A 22,744-nucleotide genomic window follows, 5' to 3' on the forward strand; every position below is an offset into this window, starting at 1 on the left:
ATTTTCCTCATTTTTATAATTTTGCTCCGGGGTAGGCCTGTCTATATACCTCTCTGTGTCTCTAGCTTTCCGTTTTTGCTAGTTCTGACGCTTGCACTCAGCCTATTTACATAAGCCCACTCCATGTTTACAACATTACAATACACTGCTGTCGTTTCTTTTTCTCCAGTTTCTCTCTTCTGAAGAGTTTACATCTCATACAAACCGTTCAACAGAAATATCTCTTCTTGTTGCTAGGTTACCTCCTTTAAGTTGAGCCCAGCTGCCCCCTCCCCATTCTGAACCCCTCCCCCAGCATCCCCATGGCAGCCCTTTCCTCCTCTTGTGCATCAGCGTTAGGGGTCCTCTCAATGGCCTATTTGCACTGCTTTTCTGGCTTAAAACCCTCAGACCTAAGAATACCACCACTTTGATGATTTATTCAACAGCCTAGAGCAGATCATTTGCAGATTTTCCCCTAAATGCAAATTCCTATTGCTTGATGCATATAGGACACGTGGAAGTACAGTCAGCATACAGGACAAGCTAAGCTTCCACTGGTGCAGAGAGAAATGGTGAAGGAGCAGTTAGTTACCTGTTAAATTTTAATATTACTACCTGTTAAGTTACTCTTTACTATTTCTGTGACTTTGGACACATCACTTAACCTCTCTTAGCTTCAGTTTCTTTATCTATAAAATGAGGTTAATAATACCTAACTTAAGTGGTTGGGGTTTTTTTGATTTTTTAATAAATTTATTTATTTTTTGGCTGCATTGAGTCTTCGTTGCTGTGCACAGTCTTTCTCTAGTTGCAGGGAGCGGGGGCTACTGTTCGTTGCAGTGCGTGGGCTTCTCATTGCGGTGGCTTCTGTTGCTCTAGGTGCACGGGCTTCACTAGTTGTGGCTTACGTGCTCAGTAGTTGTGGCTTGCTGGCTCTAGAGCGCAGGCTCAGTAGTTGTGGCGCACGGGCTTAGTTGCTCCATGGCATGTAGGATCTTCCCGGACCAGGGCTCGAACCCGTGTCCCCTGCATTGGCAGGCGGATTCTTAACCACTGTGCCACCAGGGAAGCCCTAAGTGGTTGTTTTAAGGGCTAAATAAAGTAATAATGAATCTAAAGCAACAACAGTGCCTGGCTCTTGGTAAATATTCAGAAAATGTTACTTTTCCCCCCATCCCCCTTGTCTGAGCTACCATCTTATCCAACTCTTTTCAGATGGTCTCTAAAGACTTGGTATCATCTTTGACTTCTTGTTATTCATTCCTTTTATTCAATTAGTAAGTATTTATTATTACTTCCTGCAGGAAGTATTACAAGTCATCACTTCACCTTAGGCTTTACTTACTGTCAATATGCAAGGTCTGGTCACTTGAAGTGCAGTTTATTTTAACGCGTTCTTTACTAGCCTTCCTAATGCATCAAAGACAGAGTTTTAGAAAAGCTTGTTTTTAGTTGGCTTTTGAACCCATATTTTACAAGCATTTCTCTCAATTTGTAGTGGCTCTTGCTTGAATTCTCCAATAGATAAAAAGGTCTATTTAATAAAGATCACTTATTTGGGGCCATAAAGTCCTGTAATGCCTTGTCTAGTTCATTCTGTTTTTTGCACTGTGGATGGCCTGTGTTGCAGCTAAGCTTCTCTCTGTACACTATCTACCCTAACCCATGATTCACCCACACTGGGCCTCTCCTTCTCCTAGACAGGGCGGCTTACCTAAACCAGCGATCTTGTTTGTTCAAGCCTGACGTAGAGTTCCTCAGCTAGGGCTATGACTGTGGTGTCCTCCAACCCATCTTTCAGCTGACCAATGTTACCCTTATTCACCACCCTAAGTAAGTATAGACTTGATAGGTTCTCCTGGTTTTGAATCCAAGCCTCACTTTAAATTTTTATACTCAACCACTCTATCTGTACGCCTCAGTGTAACATTTGAAACTTCTGCAGACTTGGCAAAGGGTTTTTGAATTGTGTATACTCTAGGTTTCTGCGGCACTGAAACAAGGCCAAGTTACTCCAACTGAGCTCTGTCAAAGATGTCTCTCCCTTATCAAGAAGACCAAGTTTCTAAATGCTTACATTACTGTATCAGAAGAGGTGGCCTTAAAGCAAGCTGAAGAATCAGAGAAAAGATATAAGAAAGGTAAATTACTTTGAATTATACTTAATTGTGACATCCCAAGAGAAAGAGTTTAATTGGATGTAGCAGTCTCCATTTGGCAAGTGGAGCTTTAAACATAAGAAATTCCCTTATTTAAAGAACTGGGGAATTCCCTGGCGATCCAGTGGTTAGGACTCCGAGCTTCCACTGCTGGGGGCCCAGGTTCAGTCCCTGGTCGGGGAGCTAAGATCCTGAAAGCCAGCCGGCATGGCCAAAAAATTTTTTAAATATAAATAAATATATACATACATAAAAGAACTGGCCATGAGGTATAATAAAAATGAGGCTAACGGGTATAATGTCCAACTGTAATAATTTCTAACACAAATTTGATTTCTGAAGATGTATCTTTAGCAAAAACTAGTAGTTATTTTAATAACTATTATTAATATCTGTATTTTGAACTAGATACTGGGTTGGCCAAAAAGTTCATTTGGCTTTTCCCATAAGATGCTATGAAAAAACCCTAACAAACTTTTTGGCCAACCCAGTATTTCTTCTATTCTTTTGGCTTTTTAATGCAGGTCACTCACTTGGGGATTTAGATGGAATTCCTGTTGCGGTAAAAGACAACTTTAGCACGGCCGGCATTGAGACAACATGTGCGTCAAACATGCTGAAAGGTAAAGTTTAACTGACCGGAGCATTGTTTTATAAAACTAGGTATTTTTCAGTTTAAATTAAAGATAAGATACTAAAGCACAAAGATATTCTCAGACTGATTATATTTGCAAAGGAAATAACTTAGGGTAGAATATTACCTTTTTACTATTTGCTCTTTCAGAATGCAAAATTATTCTTCAGGGGTAGGCCTGCTTAATGGATGCATCCTACTTAGGAAGACTTGATAACTGACCACAAACATGCTAAGTGACCTCTAACACCCACTCGTTGGTAACACAGAAATAAGTATAAAGTGGCTGTCATTCCCCCTCTTTTGCAAATGGTATGAGGATTTATTAGCATCTACTGTCTGGTTTTTTTTTTTTTTTTGCGGTACGCGGGCCTCTCACTGTTGTGGCCTCTCCTGTTGCGGAGCACAGGCTCCGGATGCGCAGGCTCAGCGACCATGGCTCACGGGCCCAGCCGCTCCGCGGCATGTGGGATCTTCCCGGACTGGGGCACGAATTCGTGTCCCCTGCATCGGCAGGCAGACTGTCAACCACTGCGCCACCAGGGAAGCCCTGTCTGGTTATTTTTATCTCCTGACTCCTCCATCTATCACTATACTTAGTATAGTGAAGCTTAGTTTTATTTTTTAAAGTTTAGTAGGTCAAAAAGGAATCATATTTATCAAGATATTTGGATCCAAGGAGGAAAAAGAAATGGAAAAAGCATATTTAGGGTACTGTGCACTAAAACTAACATTCTATGAGGTGTATGCCCCAAGTTCCTCTGATAGGTAGACTTGTTAATTGTCTGGGAATATACACTAGATAGAGGAAATTTTAATTGACAATGAAGATCTATTCCTGCTGGAAATGGATAAAAATTACCATGGTATTTGCACATCTGAGAAGAGAAAGTCAAGTACAATGAGCAAAATAATGATTTGTGATTAGTTTCAAATGAATTGGGTACATCTCAGTCAATACTTTGTAGTACTAACTGTTAAAAGTCAATTGTTTTAGGATGTAAAGACAGAATATATAGACTTTCTTTGGAAAACATATAGCAATTAGCAGTAGAAAAAATTAACTTTCAGAAGAAAGTACAACCTACTACTTAAATTAGGAATAATTAACATGTCAATATGAATTGCTTAATTGCAGTTTAAAATTTTGTTTCTTGTATATGATTTACGTGTTCCCTGTTTTCTTTCCTATGATAAAAATTACTGAATTTTTAAGAGGACAGGGGCAAGGTAGGGGAGGGGATTAAGAGGTACAAACTACTGTGTATAAAATAAGCTACAAGAATATATTATACAGCACAGGGAATTTTATCATAAAATTCCAACATTTTATAATAACTTTAAATGGAGTATAATCTATAAAATTTTTGAATTACTATGTTGTACACCTGTAATATAACATTATAAATCAGTTATACCTCAATTTTTTTAAAAAAGAAGAAAATAACTGAATTTTTTTCAGGTTATGTACCACCTTACAATGCTACAGTAGTTCAGAAGTTGTTGGATCAGGGAGCTCTACTAATGGGAAAAACAAACTTAGATGAGTTTGCTATGGGGTAAGTAAAATTGAAATTTTCTCTTCTTGTATTTCTTTCATCTGCATCTTTAATTTCATTAAGTGTAGGTACCTAAAAGTAGTGAGGTGATTTCTTGAGGACTCTAATGCCAGTTTCTCAGACCCTCCATGAGATTTTGTTCTGCTAATAGGTCATATCTCATTTTAGTTTTAATTTGTATTTCCCTGATGACTAACGATGTTAAACACCATGTGTTTATTTTGCTACCCATATATCTTCAGTGAAGTATCTATTCAAATCTTTTGCCCTTTTTTAAAAGTTGCCTTGTCTTCTTACTGAGTTATAATAGTTTTTTCCATATATTCTGGATTCAGGTCCATTATCAGATAGGTGATTTGAAAATATGTTCTCTGAATCTCTGGCTTGTCGTTGCATTCTCTGAACATGCCTTTCAAAGAGTGAAAGTTTCTAATTTTGATGAAGTCCAGTTCATCATTTTCTTTAATGACTTATGTTTTTGTCTTTTCAAAGAAATTGTTACCTTTCCCAAGGTCATAAAGGTTTTTATCCTATGTTTTCTCCTAGAAGTTTTATAGTTTCAGTTCTTACATTTAAACTTGTGATCCAGTTGAGTTAATTATTTTGTACATGATATGAAGAAAGCCAGAGTTCAGTTTTTTTACATATGTCTGTCCTATAGATCTGGGACTATCTGTATAAGAATTCAAATTAAATTACTTTGATTCCTTTGGCAAAAATCAGTTGAACAGGGGCTTCCCTGGTGGCGTAGTGGTTAAGAATCCACCTGCCAATGCAGCGGTCCCGGGTTTGAGCCCTGGTCCCAGAAGATCCCACGCGCCCCGGAGCAACTAAGCCTGTGCGCCACAACTACTGAGCCTGCGTGCCTAGAGCCTGTGCTCCGCAACAAGAGAAGCCACCAGAATGAGAAGCCCGTGCACTGCAATGAAGAGTAGCCCCCGCTCGCTGCAACTAGAGAAAGCCCGCGCACAGCAACAAAGACCCAATGCAGCCAAAAATAAATTAATTAATTAAAAAAAAATCAGTTGAACACATATATAGGTTCATTTCTGGATTCTGTTTTGATCTGTGTATCCAGTATCACGCTATCTTGATTATTGTAGCTTTATAGTAAGCCTTGAAATTAGGTAATAAGAGTTCTTCAACTTTGTTGTTCCTCTTCAAAATTATTTTACGTATGCTAGATCCTTTGCGTTTCCATATAAGGTTTAGAATTGGCTTACTAATTTCTACAGAGAAGCTTGATAGGATTTTGATTGTGGTGGTATTGAATTTATAGATCAAGTTGTAGAAAATTGACATCTTAATATGTGCCTTCTGACCTATGAATTCTGTATATCTTTCCATTTAGAGTTTAATTTTTCTCAGCAATATTTTTATGATTTCTGTATATAAATCTTGCACATTTGATCTGTCTCCAATTATTTCATGTTTGTTTGTTTTTTGCGGTACGCGGGCCTCTCACTGTTGTGGCCTCTTCCGTTGTGGAGCACAGGCTCCGGATGCGCAGGCTCAGTGGCCATGGCTCACGGGCCTAGCCGCTCCGCGGCATGTGGGATCCTCCCAGACCGGGGCACAAACCCATGTCCCCTGCATCAGCAGGTGGACTCTCAATCACTGCGCCACCAGGGAAGCCCTATTTCATGTTTTTTTAATGTTATAGAAAATGGTGTTTTCTTTTCAATTTCTAATTGTTTAACATTGTTCGTTTATAGAAATGTAATTGACTTTTTAATTTTTTTTTATTAAAAAAAATTTTTTTTGGCTTCCCCATGCGGCATGTGGGATCCTAGTTCCCTGACCAGGGGTGGATCCTAGTTGCCCCTTGCAGTGGAAGTGTGGAGTCCTAACCACTGGACCACTGGGGAACTTGCCTCTTAAAACTTCTGATTAACAGAGGAATTCCTTCAAAAGACTACTTGTTAACTGTTTGGATGTTTTGTGACACTCTTCAACTGGAAGACCTTAATTTACGAAGGAAATCATCCTAAGCTGAATTAGATGATCAATTGGGATAAAAATTTTCTTTTCTTAGCAGACTAGTTTTTTCCTACTTTCCACCACAAATGCTTTTACTTCCCTTCCTTCACCTCCTCAACTGTCTAATTAAAGAAAGGTACATCTAAGCAGGCTTCCTACCTTTTCTAATTCAAGTTATAGTGGATTATACAGTGTCAGAAGCAAATAATACAATCAGGAGATGAAAATTTTACATAAAATGAATTGTATTAAGATATCTTGCTTCACTTCTTCATCTCAGATCTGGAAGCACAGATGGCATATTTGGACCAGTTAAAAACCCCTGGAGTTATTCAAAACAATACAGAGAAAAGAGGAAGCAGAAGTCTCATGGTAAGAATGAGGATTCACATTGGCTCATAACTGGAGGAAGCTCAGGAGGGAGCGCGGCGGCTGTGTCAGCGTTCACGTGCTTTGCGTAAGATGTTTTTTACTATCTGTACTTTAAAAACCCAACCTAATACAAATAGTCATAAACCATACACAGAATTCAACAATAGAGTCGTTCATACCTTGGTATTTTTATTTCCCTTTACTGAGCTATTTGTGCTCAATGGTGTATCAAAATTATATCTTAAATACACTCAACTTTATGGTACACTTATGTGTATTCTATACATTTAACTTCAATTTAAGACAGCATTTAAACTCTTCCTCTACAGTATATGGTCCTCTTAAAAACATGATTTTACAGAATAAACCAGTTAGCTTAAATAGACTTCATTGAATTTCATTTTTAAATAATTTATTTGGGTATCTGCTCACTGATTGTACAGATATTTAGAGACTAACATACCTTGGGCTTTAGTCGAGTGCTGCTGAACTAAATTGTTAGCTATGGTTTATCCTTCAGCTAAATCTGACTTAAGAAAAAAAAAGGAAGGAAAGAAAGAAGGAAGGGAGGGAGGGAGGGAGGGAGGAAGAAAATGTTCCTAATATGTATCAATAGAATATATTAAATAGTGTTTTTCTAAACCTACAACTAAAAATGTATATAAGTACATAAAATTTTTTCAAATTTGTAGGGAGGTTATTTGTTCAACTGTCATAGTTTGTATTTGGAAAGAATCCATCAATCAATGCTTTTGTCTTAAGTCCCATTTGTAAAGCATTTCTTAACCATCTAAAGAAGAGTAAATAAATATTGCTGTTATTATATTTATTTTATTGGTCTCAATTTAACCACATAGAATGTTTTCTTTAGCAGTACTATGTGTATTTTAATTATCCACTGAAACTAAGCTCTTTCTGAGGCACTGCAATCAATAAATGATTTATAGTTTTTAGAGCTATGGAGATTTAGATTCTACAGGTTTTTAAGTTTCCCTGAAATCTTGTTAACAAGTAAAAGCATTTCATTTTATCTCTGTGGAATTTTATAGCACCACATTAATATTAATGAGAGTTCTGACAAGCAAGGGTTGCAAGATTAGGGGCTTTTTTCTATCCTCCTCACCCCACTTAGTGTTCATCTTTCTGAATGTGCTTTGAGAAGATGGCATTTTGACACATAATTCCTATGGAAATGTAGGTTTTACTTTTACCCAGACATCAGGGAATCCTAATAAGAAAATGTGTCCTTTTAGAAATTGTGAAAGCAGCAGTCTGATTTTGTGGCTCAAGTGGACTTGGTAAGAAAGACAATCTAATTTGCATTTTCTGTAGAGCACAAGGGCCATGTGACACGTAGGAGGCTTGTTCAGTCCAAAGCTTCACTCTGGATGTACTCAAGAGAGGCACAGACCCAAAGTAACTCCAGGTTGAATGGGTCCCAAACCATCAGGTGTTCTGATTTGTTTTCCCCCCTATTGACTTGTTTCTTTTATAATAGTTTTTAAAACAGGAAGATTCTAGGAGTATTGATACTATGCAACCACTAAAAAGAATGATTTAGAGTGCTATGTGGTGACATGGGAAGAAATCCAAAATACACTGTTAAGTGGAGAACAAGTTGCAGAACAGTATGTATCGTATGTCTTATTTCTGTTAAAAATAATAATTACATATGTATATATGTTAGTTGCATGGAAGTGTCTGAATAAATATATATAAAAAGTGATAACAGGATTATTATGGGGGCAGTGATTATAAGAGAAATATCACTTTATAGATCATATAGTTATAAAATATTTTAATTTTTACAGTAGACATTACACTTTTCTAATCAGAAAAACCTTTTTTCCTGAAATAGTTTAAATTTTTAATTGTGGTAAAATATACACAACAAAATTTCTCATCTTAACTATTTTTAAGTGTACAATTCTGTAGTGTTAAGTACATCCACATTATCACACAGCCAGTCTCCAGAACTTGTTTCATTTGCAAAGCTTAAACTCTGTACCACTTAAACAATAGCCTCCCATTTGCCCTTCCCCCACCTCTCCAGCCCCTGGCCACCACTCTTTTACTTTCTGTCGCTGTGAATTTGACCACTCTAGGTACCTCATATAAGTGAAATTGTGCAGTATTTGTGCTTTTGTGACTCACTTATTTCACTTAGCATAATGTCCTCAAGGTTTTTTTTTTAATAAGAAAAACATAGACTATATAGATAACTAAGCAAAGAAATGAACAGACACTTCATAGTTGGGTAATGCAAATACAAATAGATGTGAAAATTTATTCAGAAATGCACATTAGCAAAGCTTTAGGTTATCAAATTAACCAAATTTTAAGAGCTGCTAGTATTCAGTGATGATAATGAAACATAAAAAAATCCGACTCACTGCAATTGGGAATATAAATTGGCATAACCTTTCTGACAAGTAATTTGACAAAATATATTAAGAACTCATAATGACAGGTAGACCTTTTGTCCCATTAACTCTACTTCTTGGAAGCTAGCCTAAAATTTAATCAGATATATGGACAAAGATTTATGTTTAAAGGTGTTTATTACAAAGTACTTTATTGATTGATTGATTGCTGCACTGCATGGCTTGTGGGATCCCCAACCAGAGATCAAACCCAGGCCCTCGGCAGTGAAAGCACAAAGTCCTAACTACTGGACCACCAGGGAATTCCCTACAAGTACTTTATTATGCAGTTATACTAGCTGGCAACAACATAAATGTTTAAATAACTTAAAATACATTTCTAGCCATGAATCTAAATAAGGTAGTAGAATGGCTGTATCTGAATTTCTGGGAGGGGTGTGTTTAGTTTGTAAAAGCATATTATAAAATTGCCATTAAAAGAAGGTATAAGATTTGTATGTGTATAAATTGTACCAATGTTTTCTTAGGTCAGTCTCCCAAGGCAATAGAAATAAAAATAAACAAGTGGGACCTAATCAAACTTACAAGCTTTTGCACAGCAAAGGAAACCATAAAACAAAAAGACAACCTATGGAATAGGAGAAAATATTTGCAAACAATGCAACCAACAGGGGCTTAATATCCAAAATGTACAAACAGCTCATACAGCTCTATATCAAAAAAACAAACAACCCAATCAAAAAACTGGCAGGAGACCTAAACAGACATTTCTCTAAAGAAGACATACAGATGGCCAATAGGCACATGAAAAGATACTCAACATCACTAATTATTAGAGAAACACAAATCAAAACTAGAGTGAGGTACCACACCACCTCACACTGATCAGAATGGCCATCATTAAAAAGTCTACAAATAACAAATGCTGGAGAGGGTGTGGAGAAAAGGGAACCCTCCTACACTGTTGGTAGGAATGTAAGTTGGTGCAGCCACTGTGGAAAACAGTATGGAAGTTTCTCCGAAAACTAAGAATAGAATTACTATATGATCTAGCAATCCCACTCTTGGGCATATATTCAGACAAAACTATAATTCAAAAAGTTACATGCACCCCTGTGTTCACTGCAACACTATTCACAATAGCCAAGACATGGAAACAACCTAAATGTCCATCAGCAGATGGATGGATAAAGAAAATTCGTGTATATAATGGAATGCTACTCAGCCATAAAAAAAGAATGAAGTAATGCCATTTGTAGCAACATGGATACAACTAGAGATTATCATACTAAGTGAAGTAAGTCAGAAAGACAAATACCATATGATATCACTTATATGTGGAATCTAAAATATGGCACAGATGAACCTAACTACGAAACAGAAAGACTCACAGACAGGGAGAGCAGACTTGTGGTTGCCAAGGGGGAGGTGGGGAGGGGAAGGGATCGACTGCGAGTTTGGGGTTAGTAGATGCAAACTATTACATATAGAATGGATAAACAACAAGGTCCTACTGTATAGCACAGGGAAATATATCCAGTATCCTGGAATAAACCATAATGGAAAAGAATATAAAAAACAATGTATATATGTGTATAATTGAGGCACTTTGCTGTACAGCAGAAGTTAACACTGTAAATCAACTATACTTCAATTAAAAAAATAAAGAACTTAAAAGAAAGATTTGTATGTATATGAATAGGAGAATGGACTTTAAAAATGGGAATCAGTTGGGAATTGCCAATTGATATGATAGAGTATTATACATATTTAAAATTTTCAGTAATTTTATTGACATAGTAAAAGGCTCATGATAAGCAAAAAAGAGATGGAAACTTATGATTACAGAATGACCTGAACCGTGAAAGAAAAATTCATTTAAAAAAAGACTTGAATATCAGATCAGAAATAAATGAAAAAGAAATGAAGGAAACGATAGCAAAGATCAATAAAACTAAAAGCTGGTTCTTTGAGAAGATAAACAAAATTGATAAACCATTAGCCAGACTCATCAAGAAAAAAAGGGAGAAGACTCAAATCAATAGAATTAGAAATTAAAAAGGAGAAGTAACAACTGACATTGCACAAATACAAAGGATCATGAGGTTACTACAAGCAACTCTATGCCAAAAGGACAACCTGGAAGAAATGGACAAATTATTATAAATGCACAACCTGCCGAGACTGAGCCAGGAAGAAACAGAAAATATGAACAGACCAGTCACAAGTAATGAAATTGAAACTGATTAAAAATCTTCCAACAAACAAAAGCCCAGGCCCAGATGGCTTCACAGGCGAATTCTATCAAACATTTAGAGAAGAGCTAACACCTATCCTTCTCAAACTCTTCCAAAATATAGCACAGGGAGGAACACTCCCAAACTCATTCTACAAGGCCACCATCACCCTGATACCAAAACCAGACAAAGATGTTACAAAGAAAGAAAACTACAGGCCAATATCACTGATGAACATAGATGCAAAAATCCTCAACCAAATACTAGCAAACAGAATCCAACAGCACATTAAAAGGATCATACACCATGATCAAGTGGGGTTTATTCCAGGAATGCAAGGATTCTTTAATATATGCAAATCAATCAACATGATACACCATATTAACAAACTGAAGGAGAAAAACCATATGATCATCTCAATAGATGCAGAGAAAGCTTTCGACAAAATTCAACACCCATTTACGATAAAAACCCTGCAGAAAATAGGCATAGAGGGAACTTTCCTCAACATAATAAAGGCCATATATGACAAACCCACAGCCAACATTGTCCTCAATGGTGAAAAACTGAAACCATTTCCACTAAGATCAGGAACAAGACAAGATTGCCCACTCTTACCACTATTATTCAACATAGTTTGGAAGTTTTAGCCACAGCAATCAGAGAAGAAAAAGAAATAAAAGGAATCCAAATCGGAAAAGAAGAAGTAAAGCTGTCACTGTTTGCAGATGACATGATACTATACATAGAGAATCCTAAAGATGCTACCAGAAAACTACTAGAGCTAATCAATGAATTTGGTAAAGTAGCAGGATACAAAATTAATGCACAGAAATCTGTGGCATTCCTGTACACTAATGATGAAAAATCTGAAAGTGAAATTAAGAAAACACTCCCATTTACCACTGCAACAAAAAGAATAAAATATCTAGGAATGAACCTACCTAAGGAGGGCTTCCCTGATGGCGCAGTGGTTGAGAATCTGCCTGTCAATACGGGGGACACAGGTTCGAGCCCTGGTCGGGGAAGATCCCACATGCCGTGGAGCAACTAGGCCCGTGAGCCACAACTACTGAGCCTGTGCGTCTGGAGCTTGTGCTCCGCAACAAGAGAGGCCGCGACAGTGAGAGGCCCACGCACCGCAATGAAGAGTGGCCCCCGCTTGCCACAACTGGAGAAAGCCCTCGCACAGAAACGAAGACCCAACACAGCCATAAATAAATAAATAAATAATTTTAAAAAAAATAAAAATAAAAACCTACCTAAGGAGACAAAAGACCTGTATGCAGAAAATTATAAGACACTGATGAAAGAAATTAAAGATGATACAAATAGATGGAGAGATATACCATGTTCTTGGATTGGAAGAATCAACATTGTGAAAATGACTCTACTACCCAAAGCAATCTACAGATTCAATGCAATCCCTATCAAACCACCACTGGCATTTTTCACAGAACTAGAACAAAAAATTTCACAATTTGTATGGAAACACAGAAGACCCCGAATAGCCAGAGCAATCTTGAGAACGAAAAATGGAGCTGGAGGAATCAGGTGCCCTGACTTCAGACTATACTACAAAGCTACAGTAATCAAGACAGTATGGTACTGGCACAAAAACAGAAATATAGATCAATGGAACAGGATAGAAAGCCCAGAGGTAAACCCATGCACATATGGTCACCTTATCTTTGATAAAGGAGGCAAGAATATACAGTGGAGAAAAAACAGCCTCTTCAATAAGTGGTGCTGGGAAAACTGGACAGGTACATGTAAAAGTATGAAATTAGAACACTTCCTAACACCATACACAAAAATAATCTCAAAATGGATTAAAGACCTAAATGTAAGGCCAGACACTATAAAACTCTTAGAGGAAAACATAGGCAGAACACTCTATGACATAAATCACAGCAAGATCCTTTTTGACCCGCCTCCTAGAGAAATGAAAATAAAAACAAAAATAAACAAATGGGACCTAATGAAACTTAAAAGCTTTTGCACAGCAAAGGAAACCATAAACAAGACCAAAAGACAACCCTCAGAGTGGGAGAAAATATTTGCAAATGAAGCAACTGACAAAGGATTAATCTCCAAAATTTACAAGCAGCTCATGCAGCTCAATATCAAAAAAACAAACAACCCAGTCCAAAAATGGGCAGAAGACCTACATAGACATTTCTCCAACGAAGACATACAGATTGCCAACAAACACATGAACGAATGCTCAACATCATTAATCATTAGAGAAATGCAAATCAAAACTGCAAGGAGATATCTCACACTGGTCAGAATGGCCATTATCAAAAAATCTAGAAACAATAAATGCTGGAGAGGGTGTGGAGAAAAGGGAACCCTCTTGCACTGTTGGTGGGAATGTAAATTGATACACCCACTGTGGAGAACAGTATGGAGGTTCCTTAAAAACTAGAAATAGAACTACCATATGACCCAGCAATCCCACTACTGGGCATATACCCTGAGAAAACCATAATTCAAAGAGTCATATACCAAAATGTTCATTGCAGCTCTATTTACAATAGCCAGGACAGGGAAGCAACCTAAGTGTCCATCAACAGATGAATGGATAAAGAAGATGTGGCACATATATACAGTGGAATATTACTCTGCCATAAAAAGAAACGAAATTGAGTTATTTGTAGTGAGGTGGATGGACCTAGAGTCTGTCATACAGAGTGAAGTAAGTCAGAAAGAGAAAAACAAATACCGTATGCTAACACATATATATGGAATCTAGAAAAAAAATGGCTCTGAAGAACCTAGGGTCAGGACAGGAATAAAGACGCAGACGTAGAGAATGGACTTGAGGACACGGGGAGGGGAAGGGGTAAGCTGGGATGAAGTGAGAGAGTGGCATGGACTTATATATACTACCAAATGTAAAACAGATAGCTAGTGGAAAGCAGCTGCATAGTACAGGGAGATCAGCTCGGTGGTTTGTGACCACGTAGAGGGGTGGGATAGGGAGGGTGGGAGGGAGACACAAGAGGAAAGAGGTATGGGAACATATTTATATGTATAACTGATTCACTTTGTTATAAAGCAGAAACTAACACACCAGTGTAAAGCAATTATACTCCAATAAAGATGTTAAAAAAAAAAAAAAAAGACGAAGTTACTATGCCAAAATGTTAACAGTGCTTGCCTCAGGGTGGTGGAATATTTTGTTACATCTTTACACTTTTCTGTATTTTAAGAATTCTCTGGGGCTTCCCTGGTGGCGCAGTGGTTGGGAGTCCGCTTGCCGATGCAGGGGACGCGGGTTCGTGCCCTGGTCCGGGAGGATCCCGCGTGCCGCGGAGCGGCTGGGTCCGTGAGCCATGGCCGCTGAGCCTGCGCGTCTGGAGCCTGTGCTCCTCAACGGGAGAGGCCACAACAGTGAGAGGCCCGCGTATCACAAAAAAAATAAAATAAAAAAAATTCTCTGAGATGAGCACGTTTTATTTTTTGTAAAATCAGGAGGAAATACATTTTTAAAATATACATTTAAAAAGATAAATTTCAAATATAATTAGAGATATATTATCCTGCTAAAGAGAATTTCATTTAAATTTCAGGGCTTTAGGATCAGATACAGGAGGATCAACCAGAAATCCAGCTGCCCACTGTGGGGTTGTTGGTTTGAAACCTAGCTACGGCTTAGTTTCTCGTCATGGCCTCATTCCCCTGGTGAATTCAATGGATGTGCCAGGAATCTTAACCAGATGTGTGGATGATGCAGCCATTGTGTTGGGTATTTAAACGATTCCATATAGTTTCAAAACATTGTTATTTCACTTCAGTACTGTGTCTGTCACTCATAAATATTCCTACTTACAGGTATACTAGCTGGGCATGATCCCAAAGATTCTACCACAATTCAAGATCCTGTTAAACCATTTACACTTCCCAGTTTGACAGATATGAGCAAACTATGTATAGGAATTCCGAAGGTAAGTCTCTCTTTACAAAAGTACTGTCAAGTCAAATACAGAGCACAGACTTGGGAAACAGACTGGTTGGGTTTGAAGCCCTGCTCTGCCACTTTTATTAGCTATGTGACCTGAGCACATGAAAATAGATATGTTAAATTACTAACCTTTTAAAATTTTAACTTTGAGCTTAGCAATAATTTTTTGTTCTGGGAGACTGTGCTGTGCATTGTAAGATGTTGAGCAGCATCGCTGGCCTCTAACCCTAGAGGTAGCATCCCCACCACCACCACTGCCCCACTAGCAAAACTGTCTACAGATGTTACCAGATATCCCCTGGTTGAGAGGAAGAGGAGAGGAAACTGCCCCCAGTTGAGACCGCTGCTGTAGAGAAATACTGTAAAATCTTTAAATCTTTAAAATCTTCAATTAAGGTAATAGGTGTGCCTACTTTTAAGGATTTAGAGAGAAACAGACTTAGTTGAGAATCCTGGATCCTCTACTTACCTGCTGTGTAACATTAGGAAAGTTAGTTAACTTCTCTAGTCTCAATATTTTTCATTAATAAAAAGAAGGATGATAATACCTACATCGTAAGACTGTTAAAAGCATTAAATGAGAGAACCTGTGGAAAGTATCTAGCAGAGTGCCTGATATATAATGAACATTTAACAAATATAAGTTCTCCAACCAGATCTCCAATCTTTAATATTATTATATCGAGCTCACAGTATCTTGTCATGCCATAAGCACTCTTAAATTAGTTCAGTCTTTCTAGCTACCTGCTAGCCATTTAATCAGATGTTCTAATGTATTGCCAAAGTTTCTGGAGTACAAATTTTTATAACACCATCTATACGATATTTTAATTTCTGTATTTTGACTTTTTCCAATAAGGAATATCTTACACCAGAATTGTCGAGTGAAGTACAATCTCTTTGGTCCAAAGCTGCTAATCTCTTTGAGTCTGAGGGCGCCAAAGTAATTGAAGTGTCCCTGCCCCACACCAGTTACTCAATTGTCTGCTACCACGTATTGTGTACATCGGAAGTGGCTTCGAATATGGCAAGATTTGATGGGCTAGAATATGGTAAGTTGCCTGTGTTTTGGAAGTTGTCTCAAACATTTGAAAGGTTCGTTTATTAGTAGCAAAATATATTATTGCCAGGGATAATGTTAAGATTTAGAGAAGTAAATCAGTGAATCCTTTTACCTTTGTCATTTTAGCATTATAGTCACACTATTCATCATAATATCTCTGTATCTTCAGCTTACCCTCTGGACTGTGCGTATCTTGAAGGTAGAGTATTTTAGCTTTGTATTATCAGTCCATACAGTGTGGTACCTGGCACAGGGTAGGAGCTCAGTAAACATCTGAATAAAATGAATGAATGAATGAGGGAGTGAACAACTGAAGCTTCCCTCTTCATTATCATTTTCTCTCTCCTTGCTTCCTGACAAGTCAGTCAGTCCAAAGGCAGATGAAAAAGAGAAACCATTAAGGTCAATCTCATGAAATTTTAGTATTGGTCACAAATGTGAATCTAGACCTGCTTTTCAGCCAAAACTTTACTTCCTTTTCAATTAATGTTTTGTGGGTTTTTGTTTGTTTTTGTTTTTTGTTATCAGGTCACAGATGTGACATTGATGTGTCTACTGAAGCCATGTATGCTGCAACCAGACGAGAAGGCTTCAATGATGTGGTGAGAGGACGAATCCTCTCAGGAAACTTTTTCTTATTAAAAGAGTAAGATAATCAGCTTAGGAATTTTCCCCATTCTTGAAAACTCCATAGTAAAGTAGTAGCATGTCTATCAAGTCTTGTAAGTTGAGATATTTGCTAAGGAAGCAAAATCCTTATGATTTAAATTAGAAATCATAATTAAAGGCCCATTTATGGTACTTTTGGCTCCTGGTTATTCAAAAACAAACCAAATCATTGATGCTCTAGCTGAATGATTAGTACAAGCTAAGTAGGAAGCCCTGAAGGATTTTAGCCTCATTAAATGTCCCTTATTATTGCCACATTGTCTTACTGCTCTGAGAGCCTTAAGCAGGAAGTTACACTGGTGTCTCTTAAAAAACTTAGTGAATCAACGTAGTTTTCCCTTGCATCATGTATCTGTTCACTCCAAAAAAGAATTTTAAATTACTATGACTTTGGTATAAGTTTGTTCACCATCTTGTGAATAGGATTCATCTTCCATACTACCAGGTCTGTCTAAGAGGACATGAGAAGTGTGAAAAAGCAAGAGTGGTTGTACCAATAGCTTCCTGGGGTTTTGCTCTATGTCCCATAGATAGATAGATAGATACATACATACATACATAGCATTTTATTCATCTGTGCATCTCCCCAGGGCCAATAGTTAGGATTACTTTTTCCAAAGATACTATTTGAACAGCTACTGTGAAAAACAGTATGGAGATTCCCCCAAAAATTAAAAAGAGAATTACCATGTGATCCAGAAATCCCACTTCTGGGTATATATCTGAAGGAAAGAAATCACTGCCTCAAAGCATTATTCACAGTAGCCAAGACATGGAAACAACCTAAGTGTCCGTCAACAGATGAATGGACAAAGAAAATATGGTGTGTGTGTGTGTGTGTATATATATATATGTAATAATGAATAATATTCCATTGTATGTGTGTGTGCATGTGTGTGTGTGTGTATATATATATATACACACACAGCAATTTTATAGTCAATTATATCAATAAAGCTGGAAAACAAAAACTAAAATTATTATTTGATTAATGGGGAAATCAAAGGGCTTTGTTTATTTGCTTCCCTTCTAATGTTGTCTAATGTCTGAAAATGGTTGTTTCATTTTGTCTAGTTTTCGGTTGTTTAAAATGGCAGAGTAAATCCATCCCTAATATTCCCATCATTGATGGAAGCAGAATTTGGGCTTTTGAACTATATTTAAAGTAGGAAGAAGTTTAATAGAAGTATTTGTTCTTTTATAAAAAGATATTGTTAGTACATTATTTAAGCCATCAGCTGTTGGGTAAATTATACGTGATGCCTGCATTCATCTCCCTATAGATCCTGTGGTCAAATGATAATAAGGACATCTGATATTTCTATAGCATTTTTCGAGATAAAAAGATTTCACATTTTTATCTCATTGTATTTGGTCCTCAGAAAGATTGGAGTTGTTATATCCATTTTTCAGGTGAGGAAACTGAAGTTAGAATGATTAATACTTTCGCCACCTTCATTAACAGCTTCAGGAGGATCTAAGGAGTATTTTCTTTTTCCATTTCTTTGCATCATTGACTTATAGTCACGCCTATGTCTGGCTAATTCCTTAATCTTTTCAGTAAAGTAAGCATTTTTTCTTTTGGGGGCGGGTGGGGAGTAACCATATCCTTTATTATTTTTTTTTATTACCACAATTAGTTTAGTGAACATCTATCATCTCATATAGACACACCATTAAAGAAATAGGAAGAAAAAATTTTTTTCTTATGATGAGAACTCTTAAGATTTACTCTCTTATCAACGTTCGTGTATAACATACAGCCGTGTTAATTATATTTATCATGTTGTGCATTACATCCCTAGTACTTATTTATTTTATAACTGGAAGTTTGTACCTTTTGACCACCTTCATCCAATTCCCCCTCCCTCCACACCCCGCCTCTGCTAACAACAAATCTGATCTCTTTTTCTGTGAGTTTGTTTTTGAAGTACAATTGACCTACAACACTATGTTAGTTCCTGGTGCATAACGTAAGTGATTTGATACTTCTCTGCATTTCAAAATGATCACATGATACATCTAGTTGTCATCTGTCACCATACAAAGATATTACATAATTACTGACTGTAGTCCCCAAACTGTACATTTCATACCTGAAAGTTTATAACTCTTAATCTCCTTCACCTATTTCTCTCCTTGCCCCTCACCCCCCTCTTCTCTGGCAACCACCTGTTTGTTTATCTATGACTCTGTTTCTGTTCGTTATGTTTGTTCATTTGTTTTTTAGATTCCACAGATAAGTGAAATCATACAGTATCTTTCTCTGACTTATTTCACTTAGCATAATACCCTCTAGGTCTAACCATGTTGTCACAGATGGCAAGATTTCATTCTTTTTTATGGCTAATTTTCCATTTTTTATATGTATTGATACTACATCTTTATCCATTCATCTACTGATGGACACTTTAGATGGTTTCCAAATCTTAACTACTGTAAATAATGCTGCAATGAACATAAGGGTGCATATATCTTTTCAAATTAGTGTTTCTGTTTTCTTTGGATAAATACCCAGGAGTGGAATCGCTGCATTGTGTGGTAATTCTATTTTTAATTTTTTGAGGAATCGCCATACCGTTTTCCATAGTGGCTGCACCACTTTACATTCCCACCAACAGGGCACGAAGGTTCCCTTTTTCCTACATCCTTGCCAGTATCTGTTATTTGTTGTTTTGTTTTGTTTTTTTTTGCTGTATGTGGGCCTCTCACTGCCGTGGCCTCTCCCGTTGCGGAGCACAGGCTCCGGACGCGCAGGCTCAGCGGCCATGGCTCATGGGCCCAGCCGCTCCGCGGCATGTGGGATCTTCCCGGACCGGGGCACGAATCCGTGTCCCCTGCATCGGCAGGCAGACTCTCAACCACTGCGCCACCAGGGAAGCCCTGCTGTCTTTGATAATAGCCGTTCTGAAAAGTGTGAGGTGATATTTCATTGTAGTTTTGAATTGCATTTCTCTGATGATTAGTGAGGTTGAGCATCTTTTCATGTGCCTGTTGGCACATCTGTATGTCTTCTTTGGAAAAATCTCTGTTCTGGGCCTCTGCCCATTTTTTAATTGGTTGTTTATTTTTTTGATGTTGAATTGTATGAGTTCTTTGCATGTTTTGGATATTAACCCCTTATCAGATACAGCATTTGCAAATATCTTCTCCCATTCAGCAGGCAGGCCTGAAGCATCTTTTCATGAATTTCACATTTCCATTTCTGGGCTATACCTGTCTGTAAAGTACGAAATTGCAAACACTGCATACTTTCCCCAGTTACTGTGTCCAGAGCTTGCTAGTTTCTAGTGTCTAATTCTGATGGCATGTTAGAATTTTCCAAAACTTCAGAGTCCTTATAATAACTATAGATGAAACAGGACATTATAATAATAGAAAAGATTGGAATGAGCCTCCAGAGACCTAAGTTCTAGTCCTTCCTCTACCCCTGTCAATCTTTGCAGCCTTTAGAAAGTCATTTAGTTGCTATGCACTTGATTTTCCTCACCTGAAAATGAATGTTCTGGTTTAATGATGTCCATGGAAGCATTAATATTTTGTGATTATATGTACAGAATTGCATCTACTGGTGATTTTTAATTAATTCCAGTTATACAAACTTTTAGAGTAACAGTGTGGTTGAACAAAATTCATTTTTATGTGTTGTTAGGAATCTTACTGGCGCCTGCTCCAACAGGCCAAGAATCCAGTGATTCTTTAACAAGCCTTATGCATGAGAATTGATTCAAAGAAATAACGAAAAGCCCTTAAAGTGTCATCTACTTTTTTCCACAGAAACTATGAGAATTATTTTGTCAAAGCACAGAAGGTGAGACGACTCATTGCTCGTGATTTTGTGAATGTTTTTAACTCTGGAGTGGATGTCTTGCTAACTCCTACCACCTTGAGTGAGGCAGTGCCACACACAGAGTTCATCAGAGAAGACAACAGAACACGAAGTGCCCAGGATGATCTTTTTACACAGGCTGTAAATATGGCAGGTGAGGATCCCTCAAGAACATTCTGGTTTTCTTCAATTTTTAGGTAGACACCCTGATCTTCGACTTAGGTTCTAGCTAGATTGTTCCCTAAACACAATAGCTTGTCCTTCTGGAATGCTTGGGAATGTGTGTTTGTGTGTGCATGCGTGTATCTATAGGCTTGCACTTACCGCACACACATACATTAATTTTCAAACCTACAGAAAAGTTGAAGAAGTCGTATAATGAATACCCATATGTCCTTTACTTGGATTCATCTTTGTTAACATTTTGCCTCACTTGCTTTCTCCTTCCTCTCTCTCTCTCTCTTTCACACACACACACTCAGCTTTTATTTGAATAATTTGGAAGTTTCAACATCGTGTTACTTCACCCCTAAATACTTTAGCATGAATCGTCTAAGAATAAAGACATTCTCCTGCATAACCACAATTCCATCATCACACCTAAGAAAACTAACACAAATACAATAATATTCCAAATACAGTTCATATTTAACTTTCCTCAGTTGTACCAAAAATGCCTGTTATAGAGTGTTTTCCCCGATATATGTTTATGATATCTCTTAAAGTCTAGAACAGTTCCCCAGTTCTGTATGTTCTACAACAGTCTGAACCACATCAGACTGTTATAATTTTTGTTTTAATCATCAAACATAATGTAGGAAACTCAAGGGCAGAGGGAAAAGTCTGTTGTATTTATCTATCTATACTTTTATTTACTGTGTTCATTTCTCCCCGATGTATCAGATCCTTTGCTTTACCATATCCTTTCTGTTTGGAGAACAGTTAGCCATTCTTTTAGGGTAGGTCTGCTGGCAACCAGTTCTCTTAGCTTTCTTCTGAGAATGTCCTGATTTTCCTTTCATTTTTAAAGGTTATTTTTGCTGGATATATGATTCTGATTTGACAGTTCTTTTCTTTAGCACTTAAAAAATGCCCTGCTACTTTCTTCTGGCCTGCATAGTTACTGATAAGAAATACCCAACCTTTTAAAAATCTTGTTTTAAGTGACATTGACTCTTTTGAGGAGTCTAGTACACTTGACCTGTAGGATTTCCCATCTGTAATCTGAATTTGTCAGACTGCTTCCTCATGATTGGGTTGAGTTGAACATTTTTGGTACAAATACTACATATGCTTCATGTCAAGAAACAGTTAAATATCAGTTTGTCCCACTTTTGGAAGCTAAGTTAATCCCTTGGTTAAGGAAGTAACTACCAGATATTTTCCTTATGAAGGCACATTTTCCTTTTGTCAGTTGTAAGCAATTGGTGATGTAATACTTTGAGACAGTGTTTCCCAATAAACTTGAACCCACTTTTAGCATCTATTGATGATCCTTGCCTGAATTAAGTATTACTTAGAGAATTACAAAATGCTGACTTTTCTAATTCTACCATTCCTTCTACATATGTTAGCTAGCAGTCTCCTCTAAAGAACAGCTTTCCTGGGACTTCCCTGGTGGCGCAGTGGTTAAGAATCCGCCTGCCAGTGCAGGGGACATGGGTTCGAGCCCTGGTCTGGGAAGATCCCACATACCACAGAGCAACTAAGTCCGTGCATCACAATAACTGAGCCTGCGCTCTACAGCCCGCAAGCCACAACTACTGAGCCCACGTGCCACAACTACTGAACCCACGTGCCACAACTACTAAGCCCATGTGCCACAACTACTGAAGTCCACACGGCTGGAGCCCGTGCTCTGCAACAAGAGAAGCCACCGCAATGCGAAGCCTGTGTACCACAACAG

General features: G+C 37.6%; 2 protein-coding genes across 4 annotated transcripts in view; one reads left to right on the forward strand and one right to left on the reverse strand.

The window, feature by feature from the left end:
• Nucleotides 1–22,744, reverse strand: part of RTN4IP1 (reticulon 4 interacting protein 1) — a 126,598-nt gene that overhangs the window by 66,997 nt on the left and 36,857 nt on the right. The window lies entirely within an intron of this gene.
• Nucleotides 1–22,744, forward strand: part of QRSL1 (glutaminyl-tRNA amidotransferase subunit QRSL1) — a 32,596-nt gene that overhangs the window by 7,113 nt on the left and 2,739 nt on the right. For 2 of the 3 annotated variants that reach the window (XM_004323893.4, XM_073789473.1), the window contains exons 2-10: nucleotides 1,964–2,123; nucleotides 2,666–2,764; nucleotides 4,238–4,334; nucleotides 6,595–6,771; nucleotides 14,886–15,061; nucleotides 15,148–15,260; nucleotides 16,137–16,329; nucleotides 16,869–16,986; nucleotides 20,787–20,992. In XM_004323893.4, the coding sequence (XP_004323941.1) occupies nucleotides 1,964–2,123; nucleotides 2,666–2,764; nucleotides 4,238–4,334; nucleotides 6,595–6,771; nucleotides 14,886–15,061; nucleotides 15,148–15,260; nucleotides 16,137–16,329; nucleotides 16,869–16,986; nucleotides 20,787–20,992 (1,339 nt within the window). The remainder of the gene's footprint in view (nucleotides 1–1,963; nucleotides 2,124–2,665; nucleotides 2,765–4,237; nucleotides 4,335–6,594; nucleotides 6,772–14,885; nucleotides 15,062–15,147; nucleotides 15,261–16,136; nucleotides 16,330–16,868; nucleotides 16,987–20,786; nucleotides 20,993–22,744) is intronic. The other variant, XM_073789474.1, reaches the window with a different exon arrangement.

Source organism: Tursiops truncatus, chromosome 12 (assembly GCF_011762595.2).
Source record: "Tursiops truncatus isolate mTurTru1 chromosome 12, mTurTru1.mat.Y, whole genome shotgun sequence".
Taxonomy (NCBI): domain Eukaryota; kingdom Metazoa; phylum Chordata; class Mammalia; order Artiodactyla; family Delphinidae; genus Tursiops; species Tursiops truncatus.